This window comes from Lytechinus pictus, chromosome 4 (assembly GCF_037042905.1).
Source record: "Lytechinus pictus isolate F3 Inbred chromosome 4, Lp3.0, whole genome shotgun sequence".
NCBI lineage: Eukaryota > Metazoa > Echinodermata > Echinoidea > Temnopleuroida > Toxopneustidae > Lytechinus > Lytechinus pictus.
In genome coordinates, this window is record NC_087248.1 from 5,674,882 (window position 1) to 5,688,123 (window position 13,242).

Below are 13,242 nucleotides of genomic sequence, written 5' to 3' on the forward strand. Positions count from 1 at the left end.
AATCAATCAATCATTCTCACTCGCGAGCGAGCTCCCCAAGCAACAGGTCTTTTACCCCTGTTGTTTGGCGATCGCGTAGCAACAGTAAACGCTCATTGGTTTTACGTGTACCGGTACTGACCGCAACCCCGTGCTCTCGCGACTGAAGTAAACAATATTTTTACCTTCATTACATTAGGCAAAATATCACATGAATCATCAAAGGGATCATCCAAATATTCTTTTATCTATTGGAAAATATTGGATGCTAAATTGGAACCTGCTATTTTTGTGAGAAAACTTGTGAAATTGTCATTAGTTTACTCGGTTGAAGCCCGGAAGAGATTTTTCTTTCAGCGGTTCACGATCAGACTTTGAGCCTGGCCTGCCGGCCTAGGTTTTCGTGGGACGCCAAGGTCAGCCTAACGCCCACTGTGCTAATGAGATTTTGAGGGTGCTTGGCTTTACTGAAACTTGAAGAAGCAGCCTTGGACATGGCAGTTCATGTCACAACTGCAGTTGGAAAAGTCGGACGTCGTGGTATGTAATTTTGTAATTAAACTGATTAAATAGCATAGATCTATCAGTATAATCTAGTCATTATGAATAATGATTGATAGAGCTTTGATCTTTTGTTTTCTATCTCACAGACACAGAGCCCCAGGCCATGGCCATGCCCCCATGGCTCCCGGGGCCCATGAATTTTCAGCTGCCTGGCAAAAGATGAACATTTTGTCATTTTATTTTATTTTGATTGCACTAAATACGCCTATTATGAATATTTATGGTACTTTAATGATCCGTTTTGAATTCAAGTCTAAATATAAATAAGTTGTAGCAGTTGCACATGTAATGTCAATGAGACTCGAGGCCCACTGAGCATTTTTTGTTCTTTAGTGAAGTTGCTCTCTCAGCCCCTCTCTATCGTCCTCGATGAGTAGAAATTTGGTTTTTGTTTTATGATTATTTTGATAAAGAAAAAAACTCTATTTGTCAAGACTTTAAAATTGAGAATGAGACAGTCAACATAAAAAAACAGATATGAAAAAGGCTAAAGCAATAATTATTTGCAATGAAATACCTTTATCAACTTTTCAGTATCAAGTTGATATATTTTCTGATCATATTACTTAGTTCATACTTCCAGTTATACAACTTTTTTTAAATCTTTCATCATGCAGAGAGAGAAAGAAGACATTTCAATGAGCGTAGAGGTTATGAAGAGGAAGAAGGAAGAGGAAGAAGATATATAAACCCAGGCTATGGAGATCAACCTGATTGGCATCCACATGTAACAAAACAAGAGGTCAAATATACAGAGTAAGTAAAAAATATTCTCATTATTTTTAGGTAAACTGCATTGTCTGAGCTGAATGAGCTCCCATGACTGGGATATTCTGAAATTAATTCATCTCATGGAGTAGTCCTTAATTTTTTTTACCAATAATAGCCAGAATGGAAAGCAAACAATCAAACAGAATGAAATTTCACAATATATAATCAGTCCCATTGTCCTTTTTTTTAATAAATAAGGTGTCATTTCCTTTCAAATCTGAATAGCAAATTATCTTTGATAATACCATTTCATTTTTTTTTCTAACCAAAATTGGTGAAATGAATACACCAATATTTCATCTATTGCTTACACTATTTCATCAATTGATTGATAACTTAGCTAATTTAAATGGGCTCATTCATTTATCTATTCATTTATGTATTCATTTATATATATGCATTTATGGAATTCATCATCTATTTGTGCACATAAATCAGATTTATTAAGATATTTTTGCTTTTTATAGACATTTTCATTCACCTATATGTAAATCAATTGTTTTATCACTATTGCCCTTTTTAAACCCAACAGCCATGGTCTTGATTGGTCATCTAGAGCAAGATTTATTCCTCCTCCTAAGACTTATACAGGAGAGTATCCAGAGGAAGTTACATTGCCAAAGTTGCGCTGCTTTCCAGGTAAAAAAACCCCGAAAAACTTGTCATTAATAATCATACACTTTTATAGTCAAGTAGATTTTTGAGTATAAATGATTCCATATCATAATTTTGTGCAATTTGATGTATGATGTTCCAATTTATACTTCTGATTCTAATTTACCTTTTCACTTTTAGGTGAGGTTAAGTCATAATAATGTGTTTATATTTTATAATTTTAATTATTTGATGGTATATGGATGCCAGTTTGCTCATTTCAAATAGCACCTAACCTCTTCATTATTTTATAGAAATTTTTAAGCACTATACAGAAATGTAGCTTAATTTCTCTGGCTGTTTAATTTAGCAAATCCAATTTATACTTCTGATTCTAATTTACCTTTTCACTTTTAGGTGAGGTTAAGTCATAATAATGTGTTTATATTTTATAATTTTAATTATTTGATGGTATATGGATGCCAGTTTGCTCATTTCAAATAGCACCTAACCTCTTCATTATTTTATAGAAATTTTTAAGCACTATACAGAAATGTAGCTTAATTTCTCTGGCTGTTTAATTTAGCAAACCAGCCATCACGTGCCCTGTAATTCAACTTGGGAACAAAATCTTCCAATTGTCCAATTTAGTTTCAGTTTTTTCACTGGTATCAACTCTTTCAGGTTCCTCTCTATCAAGTCTCATTTTGTCATTGAGACATTTTGAAAGTGTAAGTTTACTGTATTACTTATTCCTCTTCCCTCCAGGTAAAAATTCTTCTGTGACAACAACGACAGAGTGGACGACATACCCTGAAGGCTATCATATAGGAAGGAGATGCAAGTTTGTGAAGAGCGATAAAGCAAAGCACCTAGCCAGTACAACATCAGCAGCAGAAATAACTCATTCTATGATGCTAGGCAAGAATAGAAAATGTAAGACTTCAATTAAGTACAGCTATTCAGTTGGAGTGATCTAAATGATCTAAAGCATTGTTGGCAAGAACAATCCCTTGCTTAATCTATGGTCATTTTTTTTCTTCAATGGGAGAAGTAAAAAAATAAGAGATTTCTAATATATCTTTAAAAAAAATGAGCACATTTTGCAAGGAGGGGCAGTGCCAGGGTATTTTGATGGGAGAAGGGTGAAGGGGGGGGGGGGGGGGTTAAATTAAAGGTTACATCAATTGTCTTAATTGAATAATCTATCATATAGAGTTACTCAACCCATATCACTTTTTTTATTTATTTATGTTGCCTTCTTTCTTCTCCCATTCATGCTTTTTTTCACTTCTTGCAAGATCATAGGCAGTGGGAATTTCCCTTGTCATTCATTTGTAATTTCAAATGTAAAAAAAGTATAATCAGAGTGTATTCATTTGAAGATCTTGCAATCAACACAGCTAAAAAAAAAAGATCACTCTTCATTTCCTTTCAAAGAATTGATACTTCATAGCGAATATAGATGTATAACATATATTTAATGTTGGGTTAGTGTACAAGTTTGCATTGCGTACATACATTTATGTAATAATAATAATAATAATTGGCATTTATATAGCGCTTTATCAATCTACGACTGTTCAAATATGTAAAACATATTGTCTATTCACCATTCATTTTCAGTTTAAATAAGAAGATTTAAAATGTGCATTGAAAACAAAGAGTCTTTAGGGAGACTTCTCCAATCTTATTCACACTTTGTTTCTATTTGTTTGTTTCTTCCAGTGAATTCAGTATGGGAGAGAAGAGGTGAGTTTCCTGCTGCTTCTGGTGGTGATAAAAGCTACCAGGCCCCAGAATATTCTCCAAACTTCCATCATTATGGTTCTACCAGACCAGTCGTAACGTTCGGGTAAGTCTCTATTAGGATTGACATCATTCTATGTAACCTCACTGTTTTAAATGCCGGAATGTACATATTGCTAAAGGGCGCGGAATGGTTTTGAAAGGGGGGGAAGGCGCTGACCAAGAAAAAACAAACATGATCAGGGGCCTGTAAAACAAAGCTTAGCAATGATCGTAGAACATTTTTCTACGATTGATTCCATTGGCTACAATGTACAATCAATCGTAGAAATCAAGCGTACGATTAATCGCGAACCTTTGTTACGGGACCCTGATGGTCATGTTTTTACATTTTGTACACGGTTTTGAAAAAAAGGGGGGGGGGGGGGGCTGAAGCCTACCCAGCCCCTTCCCCCGTTTCCGCGGCCCCAGTTGCTAGTTTGATTTAAATGAAATAAATTGTTCTTGTGAAACAATAGATGTAGATTGAGGATGAAGATTTGTAAAGGGTTTATAATATGAATTATGCTGACATTCCAATCTTACAAATTCTTTTTTCAATTCCTTGATTCTCTTTTGGAAAATCATAGGTTAGATTTTTTTAGTGCCCTCAGTAATCTTTGTATTTTTCTTAAAAAGGGCCATTCAGGAACTTATCTTACAAATTTACTGATTGGATATAAAAAAAGTTACGTGCAAAGATAATGTCCTAACATCTTCAGTCAATGCAATGCTTGAGAAAGTTTAAAAAACAAAAAACATATATTTTACTTTAGTTGGGTACCTGTTGGCTTCGATTGATACACATTAGTCTCTCAGAGCTAACTAACTGTGGTGTGAAAAGAGTTAACTTATTTACCAACCTTTCTTTTGTTTCCAGTGGTACTATCAAATTAAAACCTGACACATTCGTTCCGCTTCAGGACCTACCGACAGAATACTGGTGAGTTTTGTTTCCTCAATTCACAATGTCATAGAATCAAATAAATAATCAGGAAGTAGCTTCAACCATTTCAATCACCTGCGTATGAATATCACTTGTCAAATCTCTCTATTGAAGTCTTTACAGACACTGAGTTTACCCTGTACTGTACTATGTGAAATGTAAATGAAAACAACAACTGGAAGGGGATGAAACAATTTTCTATGACATATTAAATAGAAAAAAAACATGGATAAAGACATCTAGACTCTTGCCTATAAAAAAAAGTAAAGTAAGAATTTAAGAGAAAAGGACAGTGTATCAGAATTGTCATCGGATATGTTTAAAGGTCAAGTCCACCCAAGAAAAATATTAATTTGAACAAATAGAGATAAATCAAACTAGCATAACACTGAAAATTTCATCAAAATTGGAAGTAAAATAAGAAAGTTATGACATTTTTAAGTTTCGCTTATTTTTCACAAAACAGTGATATGCACAACTCAGTGACATGCAAATGAGACAGTCGATGATGTCCCTCACTCACCATTTCTTTTGTTTTATTATTGTTTGAATTATACAATATTTCATTTTTTTTACAGATTTGACCATAAGGACCAACTTGACCAAACCATATAGTATAAAAAATGCTAATTCCACATGTTCAGGGGGAATTAATCATTGTGTCACTTGACAATGAGGAGAAAATAGGAATATTTCATACAATAAAATACAAAAGAAATAGTGAGTGGACGATGTCATCAGTCTCCTCATTTGCATACTGATCAGGATGTGCATATAACTGTTTTGTGAAATTAAGCAAAACTTTGAAATGTCATAACTTTCTTATTTTACATCCGATTTTGATGAAATTTTCAGCGTTATGCTTATTGGATTTTTCTCTATTTATTCAAATCAACTTTGTGTTGAGGTGGACTTGTCCTTAAAATATGTGTTCCCTTTGTATTTTATCATTATTATTTTACCCTCTTTTTGTTTTTCAGTGAGCCTTTCAATATGAAGGAAAGGAGAAGGAAATATGAAACTGAAGTAGATTCTGTTATCAGCCTCAATGACTGGAAACCAGCACCTCAACTCCTAGCAACGTCCTTCTGAATTAAAAGAAATCACTATTGTGTGACAATCCAAGATGGCCGCTTCAATGCAGAGTGCTTCATTCTTTTGTTTTGTTAACGTTATGTGGGATATGTAACAAAGTTTAAAACTTAGTCGTTGTGTGTGATTAACATGTGCGAGGTACATGTATTTGTTTCAAAGTTTGTTAAGTCAGTGCATATGTGACATTTTTCTGATAAGAAGAATCAGAGTATTTTTGTAGTTTTTTGTTCCGTAAATCTACTCTTCTGTGCACATTTTTCAAAAATAAATTATTTTGCAGCTTTGGCCAAATTAGATGAAAGCCCAATTATGTTACCAAAATGATACTAGTTCCTGTTCCCTGCAAAATGCCTTTATTATCATTTAGTTAAGCAATCAATGTTTTATATTCATTAAATTGTTATAAACAAGTCTGTTATTATGCTATTGAGTTCACATACTGTTTGGCCCTATTAATATTAATTCCTTTTATTATGGGGCAAATTTCTCAGGGATATTTGTTCCAATTTGAAGTCTCACTTTTGCCTGTTTATTGAAATTCTTTAAATGTTCACTGATTGACAATCAAAAGTCATAACCTTTATTAGGAACTCCAGGGGTGGTATGCTGAGGTCATTTAAAAAAAAAATGAAATTTCACATTGCAGAGTCTGAAGTAGTGAGACTAGATGCAACCATGCACACACATTGTAGGGTTAGAAGTCTAGCCTCCACCCAAGACATGGTATCATTTATTAAAGTGTCAAATTTGAGTCTCTGCTTTGCATTTATGAAAGTGTTCCTGGTAATAATTACCTTAATATTCTTCACAAAGTAAACAATAGTTTTAACATTTGGCTTCCCAGTATCGTAGCATAGAATTACCATATATGTTGACTACAACTTCAGAATATGTTATGTAATCTTGAGTAATTAAAGGGAATTCCGACCCAAATTAAGATTAAGAGAAGCGGAAATGTTGAGGTGAAAGTTTGAACAAAAGTAGATAATAACACTCCTCCATTTGCTCCAGTACAAAAAAATACTGGAATGCCATATTTTCAAAACTTCCTCAGGATATTTTATCTTTTATGAATTTTTTAATGATCTCAGTCTGCAAAAAGCCATAACTTTCTTATTCCTTTCAAACTTCGACAATCCTTTTTTCAACTTTTTTATGCTGTCACATTATACTAGTACCTCATTCCAAGGTAGGATTTCCCTTTAAAGGTCAAGTCCACCTCAGAAAAACGTTGATTTAAATCAATAGAGAAAAATGAGACAAGAATAATGCTGAAAATTTCATCGAAATCGTATGTAAAATAGGAAAGTTATGGCATTTTAAAGTTTCGCTTATTTTTCAGAAATTAGTTATATATTCACAATTTAGTCATATGCAAATGAGAGAATCGATGATGTCCCTCACTCACTATTTTGTTTTTATTGTTATTTGTTTAAATTATACAATATTTCAATTTTTACAGATTTCACAAAAAGGACCAACTTTACTAAACCATTAATGTTGAACAATGGTAATTCCACATGTTTAGGGAGAAATAAAACTTTGTTTCACATGACAATGAGGAGAAAATCTGAATTTTTCATATGTCATATAATAAAATACAAAAGAAATAGTGAGTGATGTCATCAGTTCCCTCATTTGCATACCAACCGGGATGTGCATATAACTGTTTTGGGAAATTAAGCGAAACTTGAAACTGTCATAACTTTCTTATTATAAATCTGATTTTGATTAAATTTTCAGTGTTTTGCTTTTTGGATTGTTTTCTTTTTATTCAAATCAACTCTTTGTTGGGATGGATTGTCCTTTAATGATAGCAGCCATTGTTAACATTTATCGATGAGATATCCACAAAGAAAAAAAAATGTACCTAAGAATTACAAATGTTATCATTCCATGCTGATAAACAATCACAGAGAACATTCTTGAATTCTAGAAAAGACTTGGCATATTTATTACTTTTCTAATTTCATCTATTAAACACTGATATTTACATAAGCTGTGTTAAGGCCGAACCTTTTACAGATCTTCAATACATTTAGGTATTATTTCTTGTATTGAATAAAATCCATTCCATTTAGAGTATGAAATATAAATGCCTTTTGAATTTACATGCATTTAGTTATTAGTACAGTAGGAAATCTGTGACGACCTCTACATGATATAAATTTCTGCGAGATTTAGTTTTGTAAGACACATCATTCTGTATTTTCCGTTACATATTTTTATACTGAAATGTCAAATGTTTGTACATGTAGATTAGAATATTTAAATATTTACTACATCTGAATCATCAATCAACTCTCTTTTTTTTATACATCTTTCATGATTTCATGTCATCTAATTTTATAATACCATGTAAATGTACATAGGTACCGTAAGCATTGCTACATTAACAAATGAATGTAACCTTTTTTACTTGTAAATATTCTCTACAGGACAACACTGTCCTTTTTAGAAATAAATATGTTTGAAATATAAAAAAACCATATTTACATTGTGTTTTCTTGTATATGGATGTCTCCTCTTCTCCCTCTCTGTACAAAACAATGTGGGTTGTGTCAGATTAGATAAGAACATGAGGTTGTAAAATAACCAATTAGAAGACCTGACAAACAGAGTGCATCTACATGTAGTCTTTATGAATCAGGAACCAGTTTCATAGTGTCCACACAGATAGATTGGACGAGGATGTGAAACAATCCTACAGAGTCTAGCGAGAAAGAAAGACCATCTACTCAATATATTTTAAATCATTTCAATGAGAGTTCTACATACACTGTATGTGAAGTAAAATGGCATATCATGAGCTACAATATAATAATAATAAAGGTATATTTACCCAAGGTAGCCACTTCAGTTCCGAAAACTGTTCTCCCAGCGGGCCCTGCTATTGATATGATCTGATATGATTTTGAATTTCTTAGTATTTTAGAAATGAAATGTGCTTCCAATATTTCAATCCTTCCTTGAGTCATAAATATTCAAGTCCTTTGTTGTGCATAATTGCCATTTTAAGGCTGTTTTGGCAAAATGCTAGCTAATATTGGACCACACATTCATGATTACATGGTATGAGGTTGTCATGCCTTTTTTCTTGCCATATTCTTATGCATAAGGACACCGTTTCATGAAGTTTTCAACACCGACAAGTTGTAATCTCCTGACAGTAAAGGAACAATTTGAGGTCGGTGTTTTTCCACTAATCAAAACCAACAATTTCACTTAAATTGTAAGAGCTGATAGTTTTATCAGTGCTGATGACTTTCAGGAAACACCATCCTGATGTTGAAACGATGTGCAAGTTCAAACAAATGATCAATTATTCCAAAGGAGAATGACCTTTGCATTTCATTACGTGTACAATCAAACTGAGGCTATGTTAATAAATCCAAAGATAGATAGATGATGTCCCTCTATCTATGGTATACAAAAGCACTCTTAAGCACAGAAGCACTCTTAAACCTACTTCAATATGAAGAGATTCACATTTCCAATCATGATTTCATATACTTGTAGCAAATTACGTCATAGGTGTATGAGAGTGATTTATCAAATGGTTGCATGGATCACGAAGCAAGTGTTATAAATCTTTCAAATCTTTGAGAAGATAACAGATCAAAGCCAAAATTATCCACACTGAAACACAATGATCCTTTAGAGGCTTGAGACAAAAGAACCAAAGCGACACAAGCAGTTCTTGGCTTGCAGTTCTCTCCTTTATCTCTTTGACTAGTCTTGCAAGTCAAGCTGCTTCGTCACAGGAGTCACTGAAATAAGAGTTCACTCCACACATTCTTAGCTTTGTTTCAGTCAGACGAGCTTGATGGTGTTTATCCTCCTTGGAGCAGGAGCCACAGGTTTTGGAGGCATGACGATCGGCTTCGGAGGCATCTGGACCTGCTTCACAGGAATGTCTTCCTTGACTTCCATCTCTTCTGCTTCATCGCTATCACTCTCTGCAGTCAAATCAACCACGTCTTCATTGTCCTCATCATCATCGTAATCATCTTCGTCATCTTCATCGTCGTCGGGTATAATGATGTCTTCATCTGCTTCACTGTCTTCATCGGGTACAGTGTTTATACCAGATACAGAAGGAACATCATTCTGCTGGTTGCTAGGTGTGGGTGTTGTCTTGACGCTGGATGACGACGGTGATGATGATGGATGATCTTCTTTTGAGGGTTGATTTGTAGAGGAGGAGGATGAGGATGAAGAATTTGCAGTTTGGTTGGAAGGTGGGGAGGACAATGTAGTCAACTGGATTCTCCTTGGTGGTGGCTTTGACCTAGAAAAAAAAAAAGTACAAATTTTTTTAAAATTGTATGAAAATACTTACTGCAATAATACAAATACCAACAGAAAAAATTGAAAGCTGAGTATTTCTATGAAATACAGACTCTACTTATAAGGATAAAAAATTATTTTTAGGATGTGAAAAAAAAGTACTCCAATAAAATCAGATGGCAGAAGAAAAAAACAATCCATAATTAGTAAATAGGGTATCATAGTAGAAGTTGGTAATACACTTATACACAGATCAAACTAAAATACTGATTTCCAAACTAGAAAAAATTGATTTCATTTCATTTGGGTGCAGAGAGAGGGAGAGTTTTTTTTGTGAAAGCCTCATATTCCATCACAAAACATTTATGATAAAAACTGTTCTTTCAAAGGAGTGGGTAACCAAAACCCTAATTCCTTTTTTCTTGACTTACCCAGGTGGTCCTGATATCATTACTGGTGTGATCCTCTTGGGTTCCTTTGCTCCATTCATTCCTACAGGTTTGACACTCGTAGAGGCTGGGTGATTAGGCAACGTGCCATTAGAAACCGGTTGCTGATTTGCTGGTTTAGAAATCCCTGCAGCCTGATTGGGTGATTTTGAAATCCCTGCAGTCTGGTTTGGTGACTTTGAAATCTCTGTGACCACGTTGGGTGATTTTGAAATCCCTGTATTCTGATTGGGTGATTTTGAAATCCCTGCATTCTGATTGGGTAATTTTGAAATCCCTGCATTCTGGCTGGGTGATTTTGAAATCCCTGCATTCTGATTGGGTGATTTTGAAATCCCGGCATTCTGATTGGATTGGACCTGAGATACTGCAGCAGCAGGTGCAGGAGTAGGTGAAGGTGAAACCTTTGTAGTAACAGATGCAGCGGGTGAAGGGGTAGGGACCGGTTGAGAGACGTATGGAACACCAAGTTCATCAGGTTCAAAGGTCACAAAGGAGCAGTAGCCGTCTGTTGATGAGACAGCTAATATCCTGCCATCGGATGACCTGTAAAGGATATATAAAGCGTATGAAAGATTCAATTCAATTGGAACATTACATGATCATAATTACATACAAAGCCAATGCCCCAGCAAAAATGAGGGTAGGAGAAAAAAGCAAATCAAATTTAAAAAAAGAACAAAGATTGGATTTTATTACATAAATATATAATAATAATAATACAGAGTATTTCTAAAGCGCCAAATCCACATTGATTATGTGCTCAAGGCGAGAAAACCGTGTTCATTACTTTTCTTGAAACTTAATACTTTCTTTGTGGATTAAAATAAAAGAAAATGTAATGCACACACAAACTACAGTCCCATGTATTACTAACCATGTGACATCACTGAGCTGATGATAGTGGATGTTTGAGATGAGACCAAATGGAATGCTTTGCTGGGTATCATATAGGAGCAGAGAGTCCTCCGTTGCTACGGCAAACACCATCCGATAAGGCAAGCTGATGAGAATATCACAAATCAAACATTAATATCATAAATGAAATATGTTAGGTTGCATGTATCAGGGTAATAAAGACATAATATTTACATAAAAAAACATTTAAAATGATGTAACACACACAAAAACAATAAATGCTGAAACCCACACACACATCATTAACAAATACCAGCAAATGCACATTTCACAAATATATTACTTCAAGAGCTTTCTCTAAAAAGCATTTAAAGCGACCTTTTATTGACAAATCATGGGGAAATTAAGGCTTATCTCAGAAAAGAGAAGGGATTCAAGTCTTTCACTCGGCTGCATGCCTGGGGGTGTTATGTAATAGACGCTGGCATGTCTGGGAGGTCTGTAGGAGAGCAATAGTTAGTAGACTAACCAACCAGAAGTAAACTGCATGTTTTCACTTTGAAACATGTAACTTCTCAGAGGTTATGTATTTTGGTTTAGCAATCAAGAGACCTGCTATGAGTCTAGGAATTGGGATTGTTGGAAACTGGAACTGCGATGATCCGAAGAAAATAACCATCACGAGTTCGGTCAGATTCGCGCTGTCCGAACTTTTATCGCATTAGTCCGACGGGCGCTCATGACGGATGGATTATATTATGCAAGTCAACTGGCCTTTTGCAAATTTTGTATTGATTCAATTTCCCCATGATTTGTCAGTGGCTGGGCCCTTTAAGATATTGCAATTCAATGCAAGTGCTGAAGAAAGCTGCTGGGTATTTCCATACAACAATCAACCTTTTTTACTCCACAACACAAACTGCTAAAGCTATGATATTAAGAGATTAACAAATTTTCATGCAAACTTGAAAACAGAAACAAATAATTTCAGGGTGGTCCCACATATGGACGGTCAGACATAAAAATTGTGTGTATTTGCTCCTTTTAAAAGCTTTAACAACTACAGAATCAAGTATGAAGTACTGAGGTTCTTACTCAAATAACTGTGAAGATTGATCCTTTGTCTCAGGCTCTGATGGTTTGGTAGATGATTTATCTTGAACATCTTTACTAGGATCCGATTTCTCTTGACCGTCTCCATTTGATTCCTGAGAAGTGTTAGCATCGGTCTCCATTGGTTCTAGGGAGGGAAGAGAAAAAGAAATACAAATTTGTTGCAAATATATATATCTTTTAATATAAAACTATGTCAAGTTATTTCCTTCTCATTCTTTCAAATTACCAAAATTTAAGGTTCATCTCAATGTTGCAAGAGGAAAAAAATCATTTGAATACTGTGATCATAATAAACCAAGGGAATAAGTGCAACTTGGGGTGTATTAGGTTACTAGACAGAAGGTGGACTTTAAATGTTAAATATCATTAAGAAGTTGTTTGAAAGAATCACATTATCCTGTATATGTTTGCAATGCCTCACTAGATCAAATGGAATGGTGCTGGACCCTTTTTAAACCATTTAAAAAAGGTTGGAGCTGTTGATATCATTTTGAAATTTTGATAGCATATTTTACCATCTTTTTGCTCTGCTTTCTTTTCCAGTGTTGCTGTGGTAGAATCAGCCTCGCTTGATTCCTGTCTGAGTTCAAACAATACTGGGCAACATCGTACAGCGATGGTGGCCTTGGTAGGGCATGGCAAGTGTAGAACAGGTCTGGAAAAAATTTGAAATATTTAACAAAGCAATATCAATACCTGAATAACACATCTTATAAATCTAGAACTTCCACCTTTCTGGGAGCTAGATTTGTAGTATTTTTCTGCATATTGAGATGTATATTGCATAATCAC

At 34.5% G+C, this 13,242-nt stretch overlaps 2 protein-coding genes across 3 annotated transcripts in view; one reads left to right on the plus strand and one right to left on the minus strand.

Annotated features, from left to right (window-relative positions):
- LOC129258525 (spermatogenesis-associated serine-rich protein 1-like) lies at positions 1–8,223 on the plus strand. Of its 2 annotated transcripts, XR_010293316.1 has the most exons (8): positions 1–519; positions 1,161–1,299; positions 1,847–1,953; positions 2,677–2,844; positions 3,637–3,763; positions 4,577–4,639; positions 5,623–6,945; positions 7,555–8,223. XR_010293316.1 is itself a non-coding variant. In XM_054896785.2 (7 exons), the coding sequence occupies exons 1-7, from the start codon at positions 474–476 to the stop codon at positions 5,732–5,734; spliced, it is 762 nt and encodes a 253-aa protein (XP_054752760.2). In that variant the 5' UTR covers positions 13–473; the 3' UTR covers positions 5,735–8,223. The 2 variants fall into 2 exon arrangements, 1 of the variants encoding a protein (XP_054752760.2); XM_054896785.2 differs by having other exon boundaries at positions 13–519; positions 5,623–8,223.
- The window catches only part of LOC129259657 (chromatin assembly factor 1 subunit B-like), a 17,511-nt gene continuing 11,936 nt past the window's right edge, over positions 7,668–13,242 (minus strand). The window contains exons 9-13 of the mRNA XM_064098199.1: positions 12,966–13,105; positions 12,430–12,574; positions 11,354–11,479; positions 10,459–11,022; positions 7,668–10,028 (exon numbers count right to left, since the gene is read on the minus strand). Of these exons, the coding sequence (XP_063954269.1) occupies positions 9,551–10,028; positions 10,459–11,022; positions 11,354–11,479; positions 12,430–12,574; positions 12,966–13,105 (1,453 nt within the window). The 3' untranslated portion in view covers positions 7,668–9,550. The remainder of the gene's footprint in view (positions 10,029–10,458; positions 11,023–11,353; positions 11,480–12,429; positions 12,575–12,965; positions 13,106–13,242) is intronic.

Bases quoted from the DNA above. Each gene is read 5' to 3' on its own strand.
- LOC129258525 (XM_054896785.2), top strand. From the start codon at position 474: ATGGCAGTTCATGTCACAACTGCAGTTGGAAAAGTCGGACGTCGTG. The intron at 1,300-1,846 runs GTAAGTAAAAAA...TAAACCCAACAG, and splicing joins CAAGAGGTCAAATATACAGA to CCATGGTCTTGATTGGTCAT. The intron at 1,954-2,676 runs GTAAAAAAACCC...TCTTCCCTCCAG, and splicing joins AAAGTTGCGCTGCTTTCCAG to GTAAAAATTCTTCTGTGACA.